The sequence below is a fragment of the Convolutriloba macropyga genome, chromosome 9 (assembly GCF_964194025.1).
Source record: "Convolutriloba macropyga chromosome 9, txConMacr16.3, whole genome shotgun sequence".
In the NCBI taxonomy this organism is placed as follows: Eukaryota; Metazoa; Xenacoelomorpha; order Acoela; family Convolutidae; genus Convolutriloba; species Convolutriloba macropyga.
In genome coordinates, this window is record NC_134476.1 from 56,500,757 (window position 1) to 56,519,630 (window position 18,874).

The 18,874-nt window shown below is 34.7% G+C and overlaps 2 protein-coding genes across 2 annotated transcripts; both read left to right on the forward strand.

Annotated features, from left to right (window-relative positions):
- Window positions 1–1,060: 1,060 nt before the first annotated feature.
- On the forward strand, window positions 1,061–9,605 carry LOC142345482 (small ribosomal subunit protein uS3m-like). The gene is made up of 2 exons (XM_075397546.1): window positions 1,061–1,305; window positions 9,232–9,605. Exons 1-2 carry the CDS (start codon window positions 1,065–1,067, stop codon window positions 9,519–9,521), a joined length of 531 nt encoding a protein of 176 aa, XP_075253661.1. The 5' UTR covers window positions 1,061–1,064; the 3' UTR covers window positions 9,522–9,605.
- A 5,690-nt stretch (window positions 9,606–15,295) lies between these two features.
- LOC142345483 (uncharacterized) lies at window positions 15,296–18,373 on the forward strand. Its single transcript, XM_075397548.1, has 3 exons — window positions 15,296–15,587; window positions 17,194–17,565; window positions 17,969–18,373. Exons 1-3 carry the CDS (start codon window positions 15,351–15,353, stop codon window positions 18,341–18,343), a joined length of 984 nt encoding a protein of 327 aa, XP_075253663.1. The 5' UTR covers window positions 15,296–15,350; the 3' UTR covers window positions 18,344–18,373.
- The last annotated feature ends 501 nt before the right edge of the window (window positions 18,374–18,874 follow it).

The window sequence follows — 18,874 nt, forward strand, 5'->3', positions numbered from 1 at the left end:
GAAGAAGCAATGACCTTTAGAAAGATATGGCTTTGCATAGAGTACATCATTATTCCATGTTTATCTCTAGTTTCGTGCTCATCCTTTGTTTTATTTACAGTAAAGCTGCTATTTCTCAATTTGTTTCTTTTCAAAGATATCCCTTTTCACCTAAATAATGTTTTGACACTTTTTTGAATCCTAACATCAAGGTACTAACTTTTGGAGGACTGTTTTATGAAAAAGGTTTGAAATTGAAGTTTGCTGTGAATCAAAGTTGTTTCAAAAAAAGAGGTTAAAAAAACGAACAGTCTGATTATGTCTCTAACATTTCCAATTATTTTTCCCCGTTTAGATTTTAACTTTCAAAGTTCCTTTGAGGAAAGTATTAACTTCGTTGAAGAACAGATGCGCGCGCCTTCTTGCTATAATTCATCTTTAAGAGCTCTCGAACAAAGTTGGAAGCTATTATTGTAAAGATGCCTTTTTAATGCAGAGCTTTTTGTCAGACTGCAATCCTATCGGCTCGGTTTTCTTGCACTCTTAAAAATTGCTAAGCTGCATCTCCTCTAACTAAACAGACCCCGTCTGTAGTTCAAGATCAGTTCATCTGATGTTAGTCGAGTTTCGTTTATCCTTAGGTAAGCTACAACTAAAGCCAACCCCTATCCTCTATCCACCCCCTATCGAGGGCAATTCGTACTATGTTAGTCGGTTATATTTAACCCCTTTTGCGTTGACTTTCGGAAGCTGCAGGTTGCCGTTCTGCTCAAACTTTATCGCATCCATATTGATGTAATCACAGACAGGGTTAACTAGTTGATCCCGTCATCAATTCCCACTACTTAAATTCATCAATGTGCTTGCGATCTGCTCTTTGTATTTAGTCATTAGATACACCATCCGCTCGGAAGTCCTGTGTTATGTAGCTTCAAAACGTTTAACATCTCAATGTATACATTTTTAGTAAGTAGAAAAGTCTGCCGCAATGAAGCCGTTGTCAGGTTGCAACATTGTTTCCTGCTATCAGTCCGTTTAAGTCTATCTCCGAACGGTTCAACTGAATCTTGTTTTCAGATATTACTATGCAAATGAATTCACAGTTTCTCTGTGTATGTCACAGAAAGCTGTTTTCGACTATCTTGAAGTGTGCTGATCGCGCGCAGTTGACAACCCAAAGAAACTTGCAGTTATCGAGCGTGTTGAGGAGTAACACGGCTGAGAGGATTTCGAGATCTAAAACTGACAAGCCAGTCACATACGAACAGTTCTATGGAGCACCTCATTACATCGGAGTGTACAAGGGTCTCAATTCACACAATACTTGTTAGTCAAAGATACTTAACAGATTGTCAGATTGGAGGTGGATTGGAGAATCTTTGAAATGTGTAACGCAAAGGGCGTGGAAACCAACGTCTCCAGCTGTTTAAAGCTCTCCCGATGTCGCGCAAGATAATTTCACTTATGTTATGATCGATGCGATAACAATAGCTGCTTTCTCAGCTGTGAAATTTAATCCACCTTCCACTTCCTCCAATGCCACTTTGTCCAACTCTTCAATGAAATAATAGTCTGGCGCCCAATGATTACTTTTATCATCTGAAAAAGGGGAGAAACGAGGAAAGTAATCTTCTATAAAATCATCTCATTTAACGATTTTTTCGTAAAAATAGTCATTTCAACATAAGAGAAGATTGTTATCCTTTTACGACTTGCCTATTATTTAGGAATTCATTGACTTTTATTAGTTTTCATGTTATTTTTGTATGAGGAAATAGTCAAATTTGTGGCTGATTTTTTCTTGGCTTATTTTATTGTTCCCACATTTTTTTTTGAGAAACTATGGGAGAACTTTATGCTAGCCCCACTTTTTTGTTCGGACAATTTTCCACCTATTTAGGGCAACCAGGCTGACATATGCTGTATCAATTTGAAGCTCTCTGCGTCTAGAATTTCACTACAGAAATTTTAGGAAATTTGCTTTTGTTGGAAAAATTACAAATTCTATTCAAAATTTGAGGCAATTTAGCCTAATTTTTGATCAAAATTTTTTTGTCAAAATTCAATTATTTACAAAACTAGCTGTTTTTTCGAAGGTATTTTGAAAAACAAGTATTTTCATGTTTTGCTAATGCTTCCATATAGTACAGAAATACAAAAATGCGTTTTTTGAGGATTTGCGACAGATTTTCAGCCAATTTGACATTTTTGTGATTTTTTAACCCGTCCCTCACCTGTGTTAACCTAAGTTTTGATCCACGGTTCAGTTCGTTTTCAATCAGTGCTTAAGCCCTGGTAAACGGAGAAATTTATCTGAGATCTGTTAATTAACGGATAATTGTTTTAGAAAAAACTGAAAAGTAAAATAAAGTTTCTTCAAAGCGAGCACAAAAATAAAAACTTTTAAGGTTTAGTGACAGCAAGCACTCTTTCCGCATGCAAAAATGACTGAATACTATTAAACAATGAGTCATTCTGCATTAAGTAGTTTTCAAACAACACATTTGAAAAAGAAGCCAGGTACTTTTTTTTGGCATTTCTATTTTATAACCTTTTATTGCCACAAATAAAGTTTTTCGGAAATGTTTGTTGTTATGAGAGGCTCCGCGTACTCAGTCAGCTATTTTTGAGTTCCAATTTTATGTAATTTGGTTTGTTTTTGGATGCAGACTTTTCAAATCAAATCTTAATAATTTTTGAGCAATTTTAATAAATTTAAGGTCAATTGGAAACCCAATTTGAGGTGTACATAAGTTAGCAGAACTCATACTGACACTTGGGCAAGACAGATCACAGAAAACATTAAGCTTCTGGGCACGAATGGTTGTTTCTCAGACAAGAGAGAAATCAGATTTTTGCGAGTGTGTTGACATGCCGTGCTTTGACTGCTGCGTCTTGTTTTATACCCTTTTCGATATCAGATTTCTTGACTACTCTCGTTAAAAATGAACCGATGAATTCCATTAGTGCTTACCTTCAACTGTGTTAATAACATTTTATGATTCTGAGTTTTTTTTTGACAGTATATAGTTGTTTTGAAAAAAATTGTCGGTATTTAATTAACCTTAATTCTGCTATTCATAGCCCTGCTCGGCGGCTTGCCTGATTATCAATGACAATATAATTTTGAATTGAGAGGAGTCAGTTTTTTTGTAATTCAGACTGATTTATACTCACGAAGATTACTTGCATAGAAACGACCGTTTGTTCAAAACAGGTCATTTTCTGATGTGCTCTCTTTTGGTCCTGTTTTCCTTGTTGACAGCTTTTTTGAGTTTTAAATTGAAGCATCTTGAAACAATTTCAACTTCACGTGTTCAGTCACTCATTTTTGAAAACAACTATAGGTAGTTTTTAAGGTACAGAAATTTTACAATTATTTAGAAAAAATTTAATAATTTACTATTGATGATCGTTTCGTCTCTGTCCAAAGAATAATCAAGCAAAGGGCCTAAAATGCTCTACTGAAGTACATCGTTTTGCTTTTGACCTTTCTTGTACGTAGCTTATGATTCTATCAAAATCGATGTTTTGAGTTTTTAGATTTGATGCTCAAATAATATCTTTCGTACTCAGTTTTAAAACCAAAACTGCAGCATGAAACTTTGACTACTTTTCAGGTGCCTTAAAAAGCTATTTGTTTAACTTTACAGTTATATAAGCTACCAGAATTATTGTACTAATTAAGTGTTGTCGCATAGAAAAACAAAGATATGAAGAAAGCTGAGCTCTTTTTCTATTTAAATCGCATAATTTTACTGCTCCTGCTACTTTTTCAAATTTAATCTCATAGGCATTCTAGGTGCTTTATTGTTTTTTTAAAGCTATCAAATATAGCATGTTTTGAACAAACTGAGACTCCTTATGTTTTAAAAGCGCAATCAAATTTGCCAGTTCTTGCCCCTTCTGCTTCTCCATAGTATTTCTGTTGTAACTATTTTATTAACTATTTTATCATGTGGTATGGATGCGTCGTTAGAATTCTTAGCTTAATCTGTGCATTAACATAATTTTTGACTACTTTGAAACCACATGGTTCAAATAGTATATGTAAAGTTTCGTTTTTACTTGTGTAACCCCGTTTGCTTTATCGTTAACTGAAGACGTCAGTAGTCATCAAATCAATCAGTCAGCCCGCATTGCGGTTTCTTTTTCGTTTTTCTGGTTTACTCGAATCGCTTTGCAAGACTTGTCCTCCTATGTTTATGAATTTCTCAAACATTGAGATACTCATATACTCAAAATAATTGACATTTAAAAAAACTTCACTTTCCAGTATTTTGCATTTCTGAAAAAGTGTTAAGGCTACGTTAACCTTGAAATGAGAAGGTTTTCATCAATTCGATGTGTCGTGGATTCGCTGTTTCCTAAATGGTTTTATTTTTGGGTTCGTTTTTGATGTGTTATGAAAGTATTCTAAAAAGTTTTTGTTGAGAAGATTAGAGTATAGAAAACAGTTAACTTTGAATCAGAATTCATCGATTTCGCTGTTGAATTGTTAAAACCTTTAGTTTCTCAGCGAGTTATAAAAAATACTGATCAAGCTAAATCAAAATACTGCAAAATAATGATCGTCAATAATTCGAAAGAATTCATACTTAGTTGTTCCGTTTTCAGTTGCAACACTTGTTAGGGAAACTCTTTTGAAAGTATCATAATTTAAATGCAATTACCTTTTTGTAGGTTACTACCTTTTTTTAAGGTTACTCCTATTTTTTGTTTCCTCTGAAATTTTTCTCTCTGTTATTTTTGTTTCAATTTAAATTGAATAACTGTATCTTCAGCTTGATAAAAAACATTGTTTGGTGCTAAATCAAACTTTTCTGAATGATCATTTTCGATGTATTGATACACTGGTACCAAAAATCTACGTACACCTAAAGATTTTTAAAAAAGCAATAGAAACAACAAATAATGTAACATTTTGAGTTCAAATTAGTTCTCTAATAACGCGTCATTACACCTTTAGCTTTTTTAACGTCTTGTAGACGGTTTGTATAGTTTTCATACAGGTTTCTCACGACGTCTGCGTCAATTTCATTCCAATTTTCATACACTTTTCCTAAATTTTCCCAAAAAATGTCTGTTTTCGTAATCGCTGTTTCAAAATTGCCCATAAATTTTTAATAGGATTCAGACCTGGACTGTATACACCTTTAGCTTTTTTAACGGCTAGTAGACGGTTTGTGTAGTTTTCATACAGGTTTCTCACGACGTCTGCGTGAATTTCATTCCAAAGTTTATACACTTTTTCTAAATTTTCCCAAAAAAATGTCTGTTTTCGTAATCGCTGTTTCAAAATTGCCCATAAGTTTTTAATACGATTCAGATCTGGACTGTTTGCTGGCCATTCCAGTACCTCCCACTCGTTTTCTTGGAAGAAATTGCCGATAATCTTCGATTTATGCACAGGAGCATTATCTTGTTGAAAAAAAATGTCCAAGAAATGCATTTTTTCTTTGTAACTTTTCAAAATTTCCCAATAATCGACAGCGTTTAGCTTGTTTGGACACTTAACAAGCAATTTGCGTCCATCTGATCGTATTGCACCCCAGAACATAAGTGATCGTTTGTCCGAACTCAAATTTTTTGTGTTTTTTTCAAGAAATCTCGTTCCATTTCATCGAAAAACTCTAACAATTCCGTCGCTGGAGATGCACACCCTTGTTTTATCAGTAAAAACCACATTCTGCCAGAAAGAGAACGGCTTCTTGAGCATATTGATACACCATTTTGAACGAAAACACTTGTTTTTCTTCAAACTGACTTTTTTTGCAGCATTTCTTGAAAAAACGCCATGTTTTTTGAGAATTTGTCTAACTCTACCTCTGGAAATTGTATCGTAGCAAGAGAAAGCGTTATGAGCCACAAGAATTCGCTCCAATGAGGTTTTGGGATCTTTCTAACTTTTCTGATTTTTTTGACAATTTGGGGGGTCCTCCGCTCGATTTTTGGGCCTCGAAACTTGTTTTTCAGTTAACGGTTGTATGCATACTGTGCACTGGATCTTGATTTTAATTTGAGCTGCTTTTGTATTTTAGACCATGAAAATCCGACATCTCTTAGCGTAACAACTTGGCAAACGGTATAAGAACAAAGCGGTTTAACCATCTTTTCTGTTTAAGCGGAGAAAGTGAGAATGAAATATCTCTTAAAACTTCTAAATTTCACACCTTTTTTCACGCCTTGTCGCAAATCATGCTTATGAAGCACGAATCATGCTTTAAAAGCAGAAATCATGCTCTACGTTGCTTTTTGGTACCATAGTTTATGTTATACTTTCATGAGTGAATGTTAGTTTTTTCTTTGCCGCGCACAGAACAAGCGAACCTTCTTGTTGCTATTGGGATTCAGACTATTAGTGGTCCTTAGATAATTGCGTTTTGTCACCGGCTGGTTTTTTGGGACTTTGTTCGGCTATATATTTTAAAATCAATTTTATTGGAGCAAAACTTAAGCAGTAAATGAACTGCGTGAAAAAAATTGCAGTGGTTTGAATTTTGAACTTATTTGGAGAGGGGAGCCAAAAGAGTGGTCTTTTTTTCATACCGCAATTTTTGAGCGCGAAGAACTTGAGCGTGAGAATTTTTCTGTAAGTGACCTGATTAATTGCCGCAAAGCGATATCTGGGGCTATTTTTGACCTTCTCTTTGTTTTCTACGAATAGAATAGGAGTGTTCTGGTTTGGAGTTTCTTTTAACCGGAAGTACTGCTTGTTCAAACGGCGTTCTTGCCTAAAAGCGATTAAATGTTTTGCATGAAATGTTTTTTTTCTGAGCGGAAGAATTTTTGGATCATGTGCTGCGTTCAGTGATTGACTTTTCAACTTTGAATAATTTTTGGGAGAATGCCCGTCTAGGTAACCGTTTGAACATTTCTTGTCCATTTGGCTCACTTTCTTATTGTTGTTTTTTCGAGATTTTTGTTGCGACCGTATGACGTCACAATCACTTCAAACCTACTTTTGGTTGATTCTTTCATGCAATTTTATCTGAATTACGTGCTTGACGTCATTTTTAACTCTAAGGGGAGTGAGTTTTTTTTCATTCGCGTGATTAAGTGTTTGGCCACACGCCACTTACCTGACTCTCAGGAATGACTTCCTTACCCTGAAATTCATTTTTAATTTGGAGATATGGTCAAGTGAGTTTATGTCACTCTAATTGAAGGGTGTCTGATAGCAGATAATAGAAGCAGCAGTAAGTTATACAGATTCTTATCAAAATTTAACATCTCATATAAAAACATTTTCTCTTTCGTTTTGTTTCTTTTACTATCTTTTTGCAAATGTATTGCGGCGTTTTTTCTGGCAGTCTCCAGCTTTGTTTTTTGTTCACGTGCGGCTCTTTGAAGCAGTTTTTTTTGGTTTGACCATTTTTGGTTACGAGGCTCAAATTGGCTATAGTAATAATTCTAGCCTATCATGACTTGTCGATTGTTGTGTGAGCATTCCAATGTTTTAAATTGCGTAAATGAAAATTTTTATATTTAGCTGAACTTGTACTAAATTAAGAACTAATTGAATTTTTATGAATTGATAGTTCAGTCGAGTATATTGCTTGTTATTAATAGCCGCACAGCGATAGCTGGGGCTGTTATTGGCCTTCTCTTGGTTTTTTTACAATTTAAAGAATTTGAATTGTATTGGGGCGCTGTCTTTTTTTTAAGATCTGTTCACACATTTTCATGATTTTTGAAGTCAAATTGGAGTAGTGATTTTGGTCACGCCGAGACAGGAAGTGGAGCGAAAAAGCGAGTGGATTTGCGGCGTGAAATTTTTATGCTCTAAATTTAAAGTATAGTGAGAAAAAGGTATTTGAACAAAAATTCGCTTTCTCGCTTGTGGTTTTTTTTCACATGCAGCAATTTCACTTTGATTTTTACAGTTTTTTCAATTTTTTGGATCGGATTTTTTCTAAATGGTTTTCACAATCCATTCATAGTCCGTTCTTGGTCTAGTTTTCTGTTGAGTCAATGAAAATTCTTTTAATTGTGTGTCAGGACTTGTCCTGCTATGTTTTTACAATTCAAAGAATTTGAATTGTATTGGGGCGCTGTCTTTTTTTTTTAAGATCTGTTCACACATTTTCATGATTTTTGAAGTCAAATTGGAGTGGTGATTTTGGTCACGCCGAAACAGGAAATGGAGCGAAAAAGCGAGTGGTTTTGCGGCGTGAATTTTTTTCGCTCTAATTTTAAAGTAGAGTGAGAAAACAGTGTTTGAACAAAAGTTCGGTTTCTCAGTAGTGGTTTTTTTGTTCACATGCGGCAATTTCACTCTGATTTTTACTGGTTTTTCGATTTTTTGGATCGGATTTTTTTTCTGAATGGTTTTCCCAATCCATTCACAGCTCATTCTGGACCTAGTTTTTTGTTAGAATCAAAATTACATATCTCACTAGTGGTTTTTTTGTTCTCCCTAGCAGCATTTTGACATTGATTTTCTGTTTTTTTCGTTTTTTCATCTGATTTTTTTAGAAATGGTTTTCCCAATTTACCCATTGTCCGTTCTAGGTCTAGTTGTTTGTTAAGTCAATGAAAATTCTTTGAATTGTACGTCAGGACTTGTCCTGCTATGTTTTTTTATTTCGTCGTCATGATTTTTGTTACGACCATATGACGTCACATTCGTTCATGCAATTTTAACTGAATTGCTTGTGTTACGTCATTTTTCGCACTTAGTGGAGCGAGTTTTTTTGTTCATGCGCGTGATTAAATTTTTGGTCACACTTGACTTACCTCACTCTCAAAAATGACTTCCTCACTTTGAAATTGACTTTTATTTACTTTAATTCAAAGAGATAAGGTCAAATGGGTGTGTGTCACTCTAATTGAAGGTTATTTGAGATAAGCTAATTGAGGCAGCAATTACTTTATATAGATTTTTAATCAAGATATAACATATCAGCCTTCAATGAAAAGACGATTTTTTTGGTCTGTCTTTTTTACTGTTTTTTGGACTGCCGATCTACGAATCTATTGCGGCTATTTTCTGGCAATCTGCCAGCAATGTTTAAATACCGTTATCAGTTTAGTTTCTTACAATTAAGCTTGTTAAATCTAGTGAAAACGATTGCGTTGTCAGATATCGATATTGATAACAGTAACACAAGTTTGAAACAATGTTTGAAATTGACGTGCTCTTCGTCCCTGCTGCTGCTGCCTTATGCTCCGGATAAATAATACACCAGTACAAAAGATGCCGGACTAAAAATTATCTAGTAAACTGGTCACAGAGCTTATCTGTTTCAGCCAACGTTGACGGTTTCTACGACAATGCAGCACAGGTGAACACAGAGGATTACCTTATAAGGAAGTTTCTACATGGCACTTTTCTCAACATGATTGCAATGGATCATGTGATCATAAAGCGCAAACACAATACAATCAACATCATCATGCTCTGTTGGATGTCCAATTTGCCCGTCAGATTCTATTTTTTGAGAGCGTACTCTCAGAAGATTCTCGAGTATTTGTTCAAACAGAACGTTAAAATAGACATACAGTGTACGAAACATAAACAGATTTTCAAGTTCATTTGATCTGATTGAAGCATTATGATTTAAGTGAAAGGGGAAAAAATTCGTGCTGATTGTCTTTTTCGATTAATTGATTATGCTTTGTAATTGTTACCACTCTGCCCTGATAGGTGACTTCCATGGCTTAGAGGAAAAAAATTTCTGAGGTTGCGAGATGTCAAATGACAGTTTTTACGTGGTTATTTTTAAGCAATTTTGACAGCTTGAGAAACTATGAAAACACTTAATTAGGCTAAGTTTAGTTGAGCCAGCATAGATCAGCTGATTGATTTTACCGAATATTTGATGTATCACATTTTTAGCCCTCTAATAAACGGTAGATGTTGCTCATTTAAAATTTTGTTAGATTTTGCTTTAACAAGCAAACCAATGAAATGCAGTTAATTTGGTTTATGTATCGTTTTTATTGCCGCTCTCATCTAATCCAGATCGTCTTTTTTATTCAATTTTATTGGAGTGAATTTAAAAGCAGGAAATGAAACGCGTTAAATAATTGGGGTGGTTGGAGTGTTGCACAAAGTTGGAGTTTCGAACGAAAAGAGTGTTTTTTTTCATGTCGCTGCTTTCGAGAGTGAGAAATTGAGTTGTGAAAGAATTTTCTCTAAACGAGCAATTTTTTCAAGCATTTTTAAAGATCTAACTTTTTTTGGTTAATCGGTTTGAATGGAATATACTTATGGTTGGAGAATAGCTCAGATGTTGTTTTGAGAGTCTTTGGTTATTTATGCGATTTTCAAACAAACTTCGAGTTTTTTAAGCTATTTTGCGGATTTTTTAGGCCATTTTCCTCTTTTTTTGACCTTTTATTTTGTTTTATTGCTTTCTTTGAGAACTGGGTACTATTCACCGAGAGCGTTTTAGCTATCCGTTGAGTACAGTTTTGTTGCTGTAAAATGGTGTTTTTCTTTCAAAAAATTTGCCAAAAAACTTTGCCTGAAACTATTTTGTTATTTTCTTGCAGTTTTTCGATTTTCAAAGTTTGATAGTATTGAGCTTATTGTGGCTTTACTGCTGTTGCTTGAGCAATTTGTTAGTCATAGTTTTTAAAGACAGATTTTCTTTTCTTTTTCGTTTCTATTATATATGGCAAAAATTGAATTATTCCATTTTTTATTGCCTTATATTTGTGGTGCAAAATTTGTCAATAATTGCTTTTAACTTGGTTTTTAAAATTCTATAAAATAGTCTTAATTTTAATAGCCGCCGTCAGCCTCTCAGCGGCTATTATTTAGGCGCTCTCCTTTTTTATTTCGCTTTTACATAAGTCACGATTTTCACGTTTGACCTCTGACTTACTTCACTCACTGTTTCAACTGATTGGATTTCAAATCCTTTCCCGCATTTATGTTTTGGTAATGCAAACATATTCACGAAAAATGATACTAATTTTTGCAATTTTTTTCAGGTTTGAAAATTTTGTCGTTTTTTGAGTTCTTCCAGTCCCAAGAACCATAAAACCTCCTCGAGGGTTTGAAAACAAGTGGCTGTATGTTTTCTAATGGCAATGGAACGGTTTTCAACATTTTAGGCAATCGAATTTTAGCAATTTTTTTTTAAAAAAAACTTACCTTTTTTTCAATTTTTTTCTAAAATTGTTGTCATTTTTTAGTTTTTCCAACCTCAGGGGCCAGAAAATCTCCTCTAGGGTTTGATAATAGGTTTCCGCGCAGTTTTTGGTGGCAGTGAAGTTGTTTTCAACATTTTATTGCCTCGAGTTTTAGCTATTTTTTTTATAAAATTGGTAATTTTTTTCAAGTTTTTATTTTTTTTCCTTTTCTTGTCTCAGTGGTCTGGCAACCTCCTCTGGGGCTCGCTAGTATGTTACTGCTTAGGTGCTATGAGCAATTGAATGGTATTCAACGTTTTCTAGTTTGTCGAGCCAATGCAACTTTTGAAGGCTTTAAATTGGGCTAAAAGATATTGCCTGAAGACAATGAAATGGTTATAAAGTTATGGCATTTCATTAAAGTTTGCTTTTGTTTTAATTTTTTTTGTCATTTTTGAAGTTTATGAATTGTTACGGGCCAATGAAATTTTTTGGGTCTTGCAGAGAGGTTACTGGACAGATTCCACAGAACTCGAGTGGTTTTGAGCTTTATAGTATTGCGAAATTAACAAACTTTCTTTAAATTTTCAAATTTTCAATTTAAGTGTTTATCATAATAGCTCTCAATTTTTGCTATTTCTATTAGCCAATAAAGCTCTTTTAAGGCTCTTCTGGATCAAGTTTGGCCTTCAGGGTAAAAGCCTCAACAGTTTTAGCGATAATCATGTTCTTGTTTAGTTTGCTTCTCAACTTTTGAGATTGTTTTACTTTTTTGGCTGGCTCTGTTTAACTGATCTGCTGGTCAAGTAAGTTAGTTCTAAGTTGTTCCGTCAATACTTTGAATTGTATTTCAAGACTTGTCCTGCTTTGTTTTTTTATTCGTCGTCATCATTCTTGGGACCGTTGACTTTTTCAATTCCAGTTACTTCTACTGCTTTGCAGTTAAAAGTTTGTGCGTGACGTCATTTTTTCTGCTTTTAGGTCAATTGCTTGACTTAACTCACTCAAAAAAATGACTTCTGAACTCAGTTAACGAACTTTAAATTTTATGAACATTTACTAGTTAAAGGTCAATAGTGTGCATCTAAGTAGTGCCAAGCGTATATGCCCTACTTCTTGAGTAGTAGAGTTTTTGATATCGAATATTATTTTTGAAAAAGCTCTTCAAAGAAGCGCATGTGTCTTATATAAACGATAGTCCGAATCTTACACAAAAAGTCTAGTGGTCTTAGAAGGACTAGTGGTCAATCTGTCTGTTATTTCTTTATTTTCAATTGCATGGAAGGCCACACGCGTCTATTTTCTGGCAATCTGCCGGCTTTTTTGTATATAAATCGTTTTTTTATTATTTTTCTCTTTCATTCCCGATCGGGGTTATGTGAAACAATGGGGGCTATTGTGCTGCAATCTGACGATTTTTTTATGACATTGTAAACGTTTCTTTTTAATGCAAATTTTGCTTGACCCTTTTTTCTAGAATATTTGTTCGATTTCATTTCCGCAGTAACTTTCTTGCGCTTGACGTCTTTGCATAACTTTAATTGCTGTCACTCAGAAAGAAAATCTTTTGGTAAAATAAAAGCGACTGTAACTGAGGACGGCACAAAGGCTGTATATTTCAGTGGTTAATGTCCCGTACTGCCGTCCGTGAGTTCCTGGAATTGAACCCCCTATAATTGGATGTTTTTGCACCCATAAAAATTTCTCTATGCTACCCACCCTCTGACTTCAATTGTTCCGCTTCTCAACCGAGTGAAATTCGTCTGACCTCAGTCGGTTTATGTTTTATATCTTTTCTTATGTAAAAAATTGAGAATCAGTTTTGATGTTAAAAAACTGGTTTGTCGGTTAATGTTTAGCGTGTAAGATCTGATAATAATTTTTATCGTGCACGATTTCATAAGAAATTTTAACATGCAAGATGTAATAAGACAAAATTTTCTGGGTGAGATCTGATTAGATATTTTGCCATATGCGGTTTGATAAAATTTTTTATAATGGTTCATCAGATTTTCATCGTATATGACAAAAGTCCTAGCAGATCTTACCTAGTAAAATTTCGTCTTATCAGATCTCAGACAATAAAAATTCTTATACTATACTGTATGCTAAAAAATCCTATCACATGTTACAGGATGGAATTTCGTCCTATAAAAACTTAAAAAATTCAAATTCTTATTTGATGTTACACAATAAAGAAGAATTTGAAGAGTTACAGTTGAAGAATTTGATTTTAAAAGCTGGAAGTGATTAGATAAACATAAGTGGTTAACCTTTGACTTCTCCCGTTAAAATGCCGACACTGGCCCGCACTGTTTTCATTCAAAAAGGAGTCTCATTCTGTATGTCAAAGAAATTGGTGATGCCACGTATTTATATATACGTGAGAAATTTGTGTTTGAGTAAAAATTTTGGTTACTAGATAAACATTTTCTTCACTTGTGGCATTTTTACTTCTGTTACTGCTGCTTCTCTTGATTTGTTTGCGAATGCTACTAGGTGTAAATTTTGTTTCGAAAGGTACATAGATGCAATTGTGACTCAATGTTGTGGGCAACTAATTATTTTTATGATTTTGGAACTATTTGTTTCCATAAAATGTGTCGTGATTTTTTGAGTTTTGCCCGAAATTTGTGTTTTTTAATCTCGTATGAACAAAAAACACAAATTTCGGGCAAAACTCAAAAAATCACAACACATTTTACTTTTTGGTTGATTTGTTTGATACTTTTTGTTGGATACTTTTTTAGCTGATTTTTAGAAATGTTTTTCCCAATTCACTCATTGTCCGTTCAGGTCTAGGTTTTGTTTAGTCAATGAAAATTCTTTGAATTGTACGTCAGGAGTTGTCCTGCTATGTTTTTACAATTCAAAGAATTTGAATTGTATTGGGGCGCTGTCTTTTTTTTTAAGATCTGTTCACACATTTTCATGATTTTTGAAGTCAAATTGGAGTAGTGAATTTGGTCACGCCGAAACAGGAAATGGAGCGAAAAAGCGAGCGGTTTTGCGGCGTGAATTTTTTTCGCTCTAATTTTAAAGTAGAGTGGGAAAACGGTGTTTGAACAAAAATTCGGTTTCTCGGTAGTGGTTTTTTGTTCACATGCGCCAATTTCACTCTGATTTTTACTGTTTTTTCGATTTTTTGGATTGGATTTTTTCTAAATGGTTTTCCCAATCCATTCACAGCTCATTCTAGGCCTAGTTTTTTATTTGAATTAAATTTTCATTTCTCGCTGGGGGTTTTTCTGTTCACATGCGGCATTTTGATATTGATTTTCTGTTTTTTTCTTATTTTTTTTATCTCATTTTTTTAAAAATGGTTTTCTGAATTCACTCATAAACCATTCTAGGTCTAGTTTTCCTGTTTAGTCAATGAAAATTCTTTGAATTGTACGTCAGGACTTGTCCTGCTATGTTTTTTATTTCGTCGTCACGATTTTTGTTACGACCATATGACGTCACAACCACTTCAATCTGCTTTTTGTTCATTCGTTCATGCAATTTCAGCTGATGTGCGTGTGTAACGTCATTTTTCGCTCTTAGTGGAGCGAGTTTTTTCATGCGCGTGATTAAATTTTTGGTCACACTTGACTTACCTCACTCTCAAAAATGACTTCCTCACTTTAAAATTGACTTTTATTTACTTTAATTCAAAGAGATAAGGTCAAATGGGTGTGTGTCACTCTAAATGAAGGTTATTAGAGAGCAGCTAATAGTGGCAGCAAAAACTTATACATATTTTTAATCAAAATATAACATATCAGCGTTCAATGAAAAGACGAATTTTTCTGCTCTGTCTTTTTTGCTGTTTTTTTTTTGAGACTGCAGATCTACGAAGCTATTGCGGCTATTTTCTGGCAATCTGCCAGCTATGTAATGAGTTCGTTGCCTAGTTTTCAGTTGTGCGCAATCTTCTGTTCTGAATTTTTTTAAGAGTGAAATTTTTCAAATTAACATCCCTGGGTCTTTCCGTATTTGAGATCCATCAAGTTACAAATCATGAGTTACGTTGTTTCCTTGAAATTTTCCCACCTCTGCTTCGTTGGTTAAGTTAAGCCACAAATGTGGATGAGTGGGGTGAGAGCTTTGTGTGAACGCTCATTACTGCGCATCTTTAATACATTTAGTTTCAGTTTTCATTTGAGTTCTGAGTTGACATTATTGCCGACGCCAATGTAATCTAGGCTGTGTAAAATAATTTATCTGAAGATCTATCAATGAGCATTTTCTCAATTTGTTTGTTCGTTATTTCAGTTTTACGTGTACTATGTCATTCGAAGTCAATGTTACGAAGGATCGAAATACATAATCAGATACTAAGCATCCGAAACCGAAGTTGCAGTCGCTTTTGGTCGTCGTTTGCTTTCACTCATGCACTGTCGATATCTGTCTGCCGATATCTGTCTGCTAGTAAGTGGGATGCCCTTTACAGACCATATGAGTTGGCCCCGTTGAGTGAGAAAGACCTGCAAGAGAAATTCATTAGAGGTTGGGGACCAGGAGGACAAAAAATTAATAAGGTCAGAGCTATTAAGTTTTTAAGAGTGTTGTGGGTGCTTTTTGGTATGTGTGATATATAAATTTGATGCGGTTGTTGTGCTTTTTTGCTGGAAGTTTTGCTGTTTCGTGATGGCGATGTTTCAATTTTTGTTTGGATACTGTTTTAATCGAACACTAGGTTTTTTAAACCTCATTGAGCACAAGCGGCTGTCGTCGGGCAACTCCTTCCGATAAGCGCGGTATTTATAGTTTTGGTATTTATAGCTTGGGGCTGGTGGTATTTATAGCTAGCTTAAGAGCTTAAATGCTGGCCTCAATGGGCCAGGTGTTAAAAATTGGGGTGGGAATCGGGCTTTGCCATAATACTCCATGTCTCATGACAAATGTTCAAATCGATGGGACCAACAGATACAATCAAAAGAAAATCGCAAAAAAGACCAGCATAACCGAATAAGTTACTAAAAATTTGTTTGAGGGTAGTTTAATAGCGTAAAGACTGCAGAAAATATATTTGAATAGAAGTGCGCAGATCCATTGACTTGCAAGATTTTTGAAGACCGCTGTTATTTATGTCTAACTTTCTGAGAGTTTTTGCTTTGCTCTTGTTGTTGTGTTGCGATAAGCATTCCGTTAGTCTATAAGCATTGAGACATTATTTTTGGAATCAAATCGTGTCTATGTTGTCTAGAAAAAATGTTGTGTCTGAAGCCTTGAAGTCCTTGTATATCAACTTTTTTTCGTTACTAAAGAACCAAAACTTGATACTCTTGATGTGAAGGATAATATAGATCTTGGTAAATTTTGCCATGTCACATACAAACTTTCAAGATCTTGGCCGAGGTATGAGGAAACACGATCTCTGAAACATAACACGCATGATTAACCATGACATGGCAAGGCATAGCAAAATGCAAAATAGCGATAATACAATATTTATCTCGACATTATAAATTTGAGCAAGGTTTGTCAGAAGTAAAAAAAAAATAATAATTTTCAACTCCCATTATTAATTAAGAATTGAGACGCTTCTTTCTGGTATACGGGAATCTTTAAGTGGGTACTATCTTGTTATGTAAATAAAACGTACCTTGTAGAAGACAGTCAAGTCAAGTGGTTAAAAGGTTCCCTAGAATACCTCAATACGAAAAACTTGTGGCCGTATTCAGAAGTAGGTTAAACCTTGAAAACGAAAATAAAAACGGAAAAAATAAGCAGAAAAAATAACGTGATAATTAAAAAATGGTAGCCATGCCATGACGTTAATTTTTGTGGTCCAAATACTCGTTTTATGTTTTTAATTACATTTTGAAGCAATACATTCAGATTTTGCCATGGTGGCACATCGACTTTCCTCTTGCTTGTTGAGTTTACATCTCATTTTGAACAGCTGTGAAAAAGTGCTGAAAAAGAATTTTGAAAATGGTTTTGTTAGCTAAACAGTCAGTTCCCAAGATTGAAATAGTTCTTTGTCAGCATATTTTTGTGTCAACATATTTTCATGGTTTGCCGTTATAAGACTTTAAGTGGACTTCTCAAGAGTTTTAAGTGTTTCACGTTCTTGACGAGATGTTTCAACTTTTGTGAACAGTTTCAAGATCATGCATGTTTATCAGTATTGTCTTTCAGATAATGAGTTTGTTTTTAAAATATTTTTTAACTCGGCTGCTCTCAAAGAGTGGCGGGGTATCTGCTCGTACCAGGTGCTACTGCTGTATGAAATATCGTTCGAAACACACAATTTCCTACCTTCTATCGAGACTAAATTCAACTGTTCCTCAGTTTGAGCAGGATAAATGCGACGAAAGTGAGGAGAAACGGTCTAGTCTAGAAATAGTGCTGGATCGGTTGAGTAGAAAAGTGCCGCCCAAGTGGTTCTTGTCTCGCTATACAATGACTCCTCCTTTGAGTGTGAAAATTGAGGAGGAAGATTTGGAAGAGAGATTTGTGAGCTCAGAAGATGAACAAATAGATTTAACTGCTGCTGCTTCAAATGTCGGTGTAAGAAAAAATTTCTCTGGATTTTTTAGAAGGATTTTGGTTTTTTGCGAGCGTTTTTATCAGGTGTATTTGGACGGTAGAACTTGAAACCGTTGTTGCACATCCGTGATTTTTGAAATCCATTAACCGAACTAATAGAATTTGTGATTTTACCAAAATTACTGCAGCTGTTTTCGGCAATGCAATGTTCTGTCTCTAACGCACCATGTGTTGTAAGAGAGTCTTCTTTGCTAAAGAGAGTTCTTCCATTTTAAACTGATAGTAATTAACGCCATCGCTGCTAGTGATTTTAATTTGGAAATTGAAATGTTTGACCCCGTTTGGTGGCAAAAGAACTCAGTTTGGTGCTAATGAAACGACGTTTCCATTATTTTTGCGTAAATTAATGTGATGTGTTTTTTAGACAGCCAATTGCGTTGAGTTACGACACATCCCAACAAATGAAATAGTGAAAGTTCAGATGTTTCGAGTTCTGGAGCTGAACAGAAAGCTCGCGCGACTTGTATTGGCAGAGAAAGTTGATCTTGTTACACATGGGCCTGACAGTGTTGTACACAAGTACAGAGAAAAAAGAGCGGCAGTTGAGAAAATGGAGAAAGAGATACGAGGGGAGGCCTCTCAGAACAAACAAAAAATGAGGAGCAATTGGAATTCCGGTTTCGGACGGAAATTTTCATCGCCTAGTAGGAACAACTCCTTTCCAGATAGATTTTCTCGCAGACAGTTTTATCAGAGAAAAAATAATGCTACCGAGCAGTTTTCAAATGATGTTGATTAATTTTATACTTTAAAAATATTTTGATTGGTGCTCGTTTTTTCAAAAGAGTTTGAAAAGTGCTGAGGCAACTGTTTGAGTTTTTGAGTGTTAATTAATAGCTGCCGTCAGCAGTGTTTTTACTACTCAAAAAAGAGTATCGGAGAAGTGTCTTTAATATTCGAAGAGGAGTATTGGAGATGTCTTTTTGTAATCGTTTTTATTGCTGTGAATTCAGAATTAGGAAACGAAAAGCGCGAAATAAATTTGTTGTGGACAAATTTGTAGTGTTTGATTGTTGGACAAATTTAGACAGTAGAGCGAAAAGAGTGGTTTTTGTTCATACCACTGTTTTCGAGCAACCAAAAAATTGGGAAATCAAAAATTTGTTCTGTAAGCGTTCCGATTTTTTGTTCACGCGAGGCTTTCCTGTTCACGGCAAACAGTTTTTGTTGACTATTTTTTGGTTACGAGGTTTGAATAGGCTATTTTAATAATTGTTGTTATGGCTGGATATGGGTATTTATGGGTATGGATATGGTTGTTTATGGGTAT

What these genes read in the sequence shown, in the direction of transcription:
- LOC142345483 (XM_075397548.1), top strand. Translation starts at nt 15,351, where the DNA reads ATGTTACGAAGGATCGAAATACATAATCAGATACTAAGCATCCGAAAC. An exon ending in GAGGACAAAAAATTAATAAG is followed by an intron (nt 15,588 to 17,193) that starts GTCAGAGCTATT and finishes ATTGTCTTTCAG; the next exon opens with ATAATGAGTTTGTTTTTAAA. An exon ending in CTGCTGCTTCAAATGTCGGT is followed by an intron (nt 17,566 to 17,968) that starts GTAAGAAAAAAT and finishes TGTGTTTTTTAG; the next exon opens with ACAGCCAATTGCGTTGAGTT.
- LOC142345482 (XM_075397546.1), top strand. Translation starts at nt 1,065, where the DNA reads ATGCAAATGAATTCACAGTTTCTCTGTGTATGTCACAGAAAGCTGTTT. An exon ending in TCTCAATTCACACAATACTT is followed by an intron (nt 1,306 to 9,231) that starts GTTAGTCAAAGA and finishes TATCTGTTTCAG; the next exon opens with CCAACGTTGACGGTTTCTAC.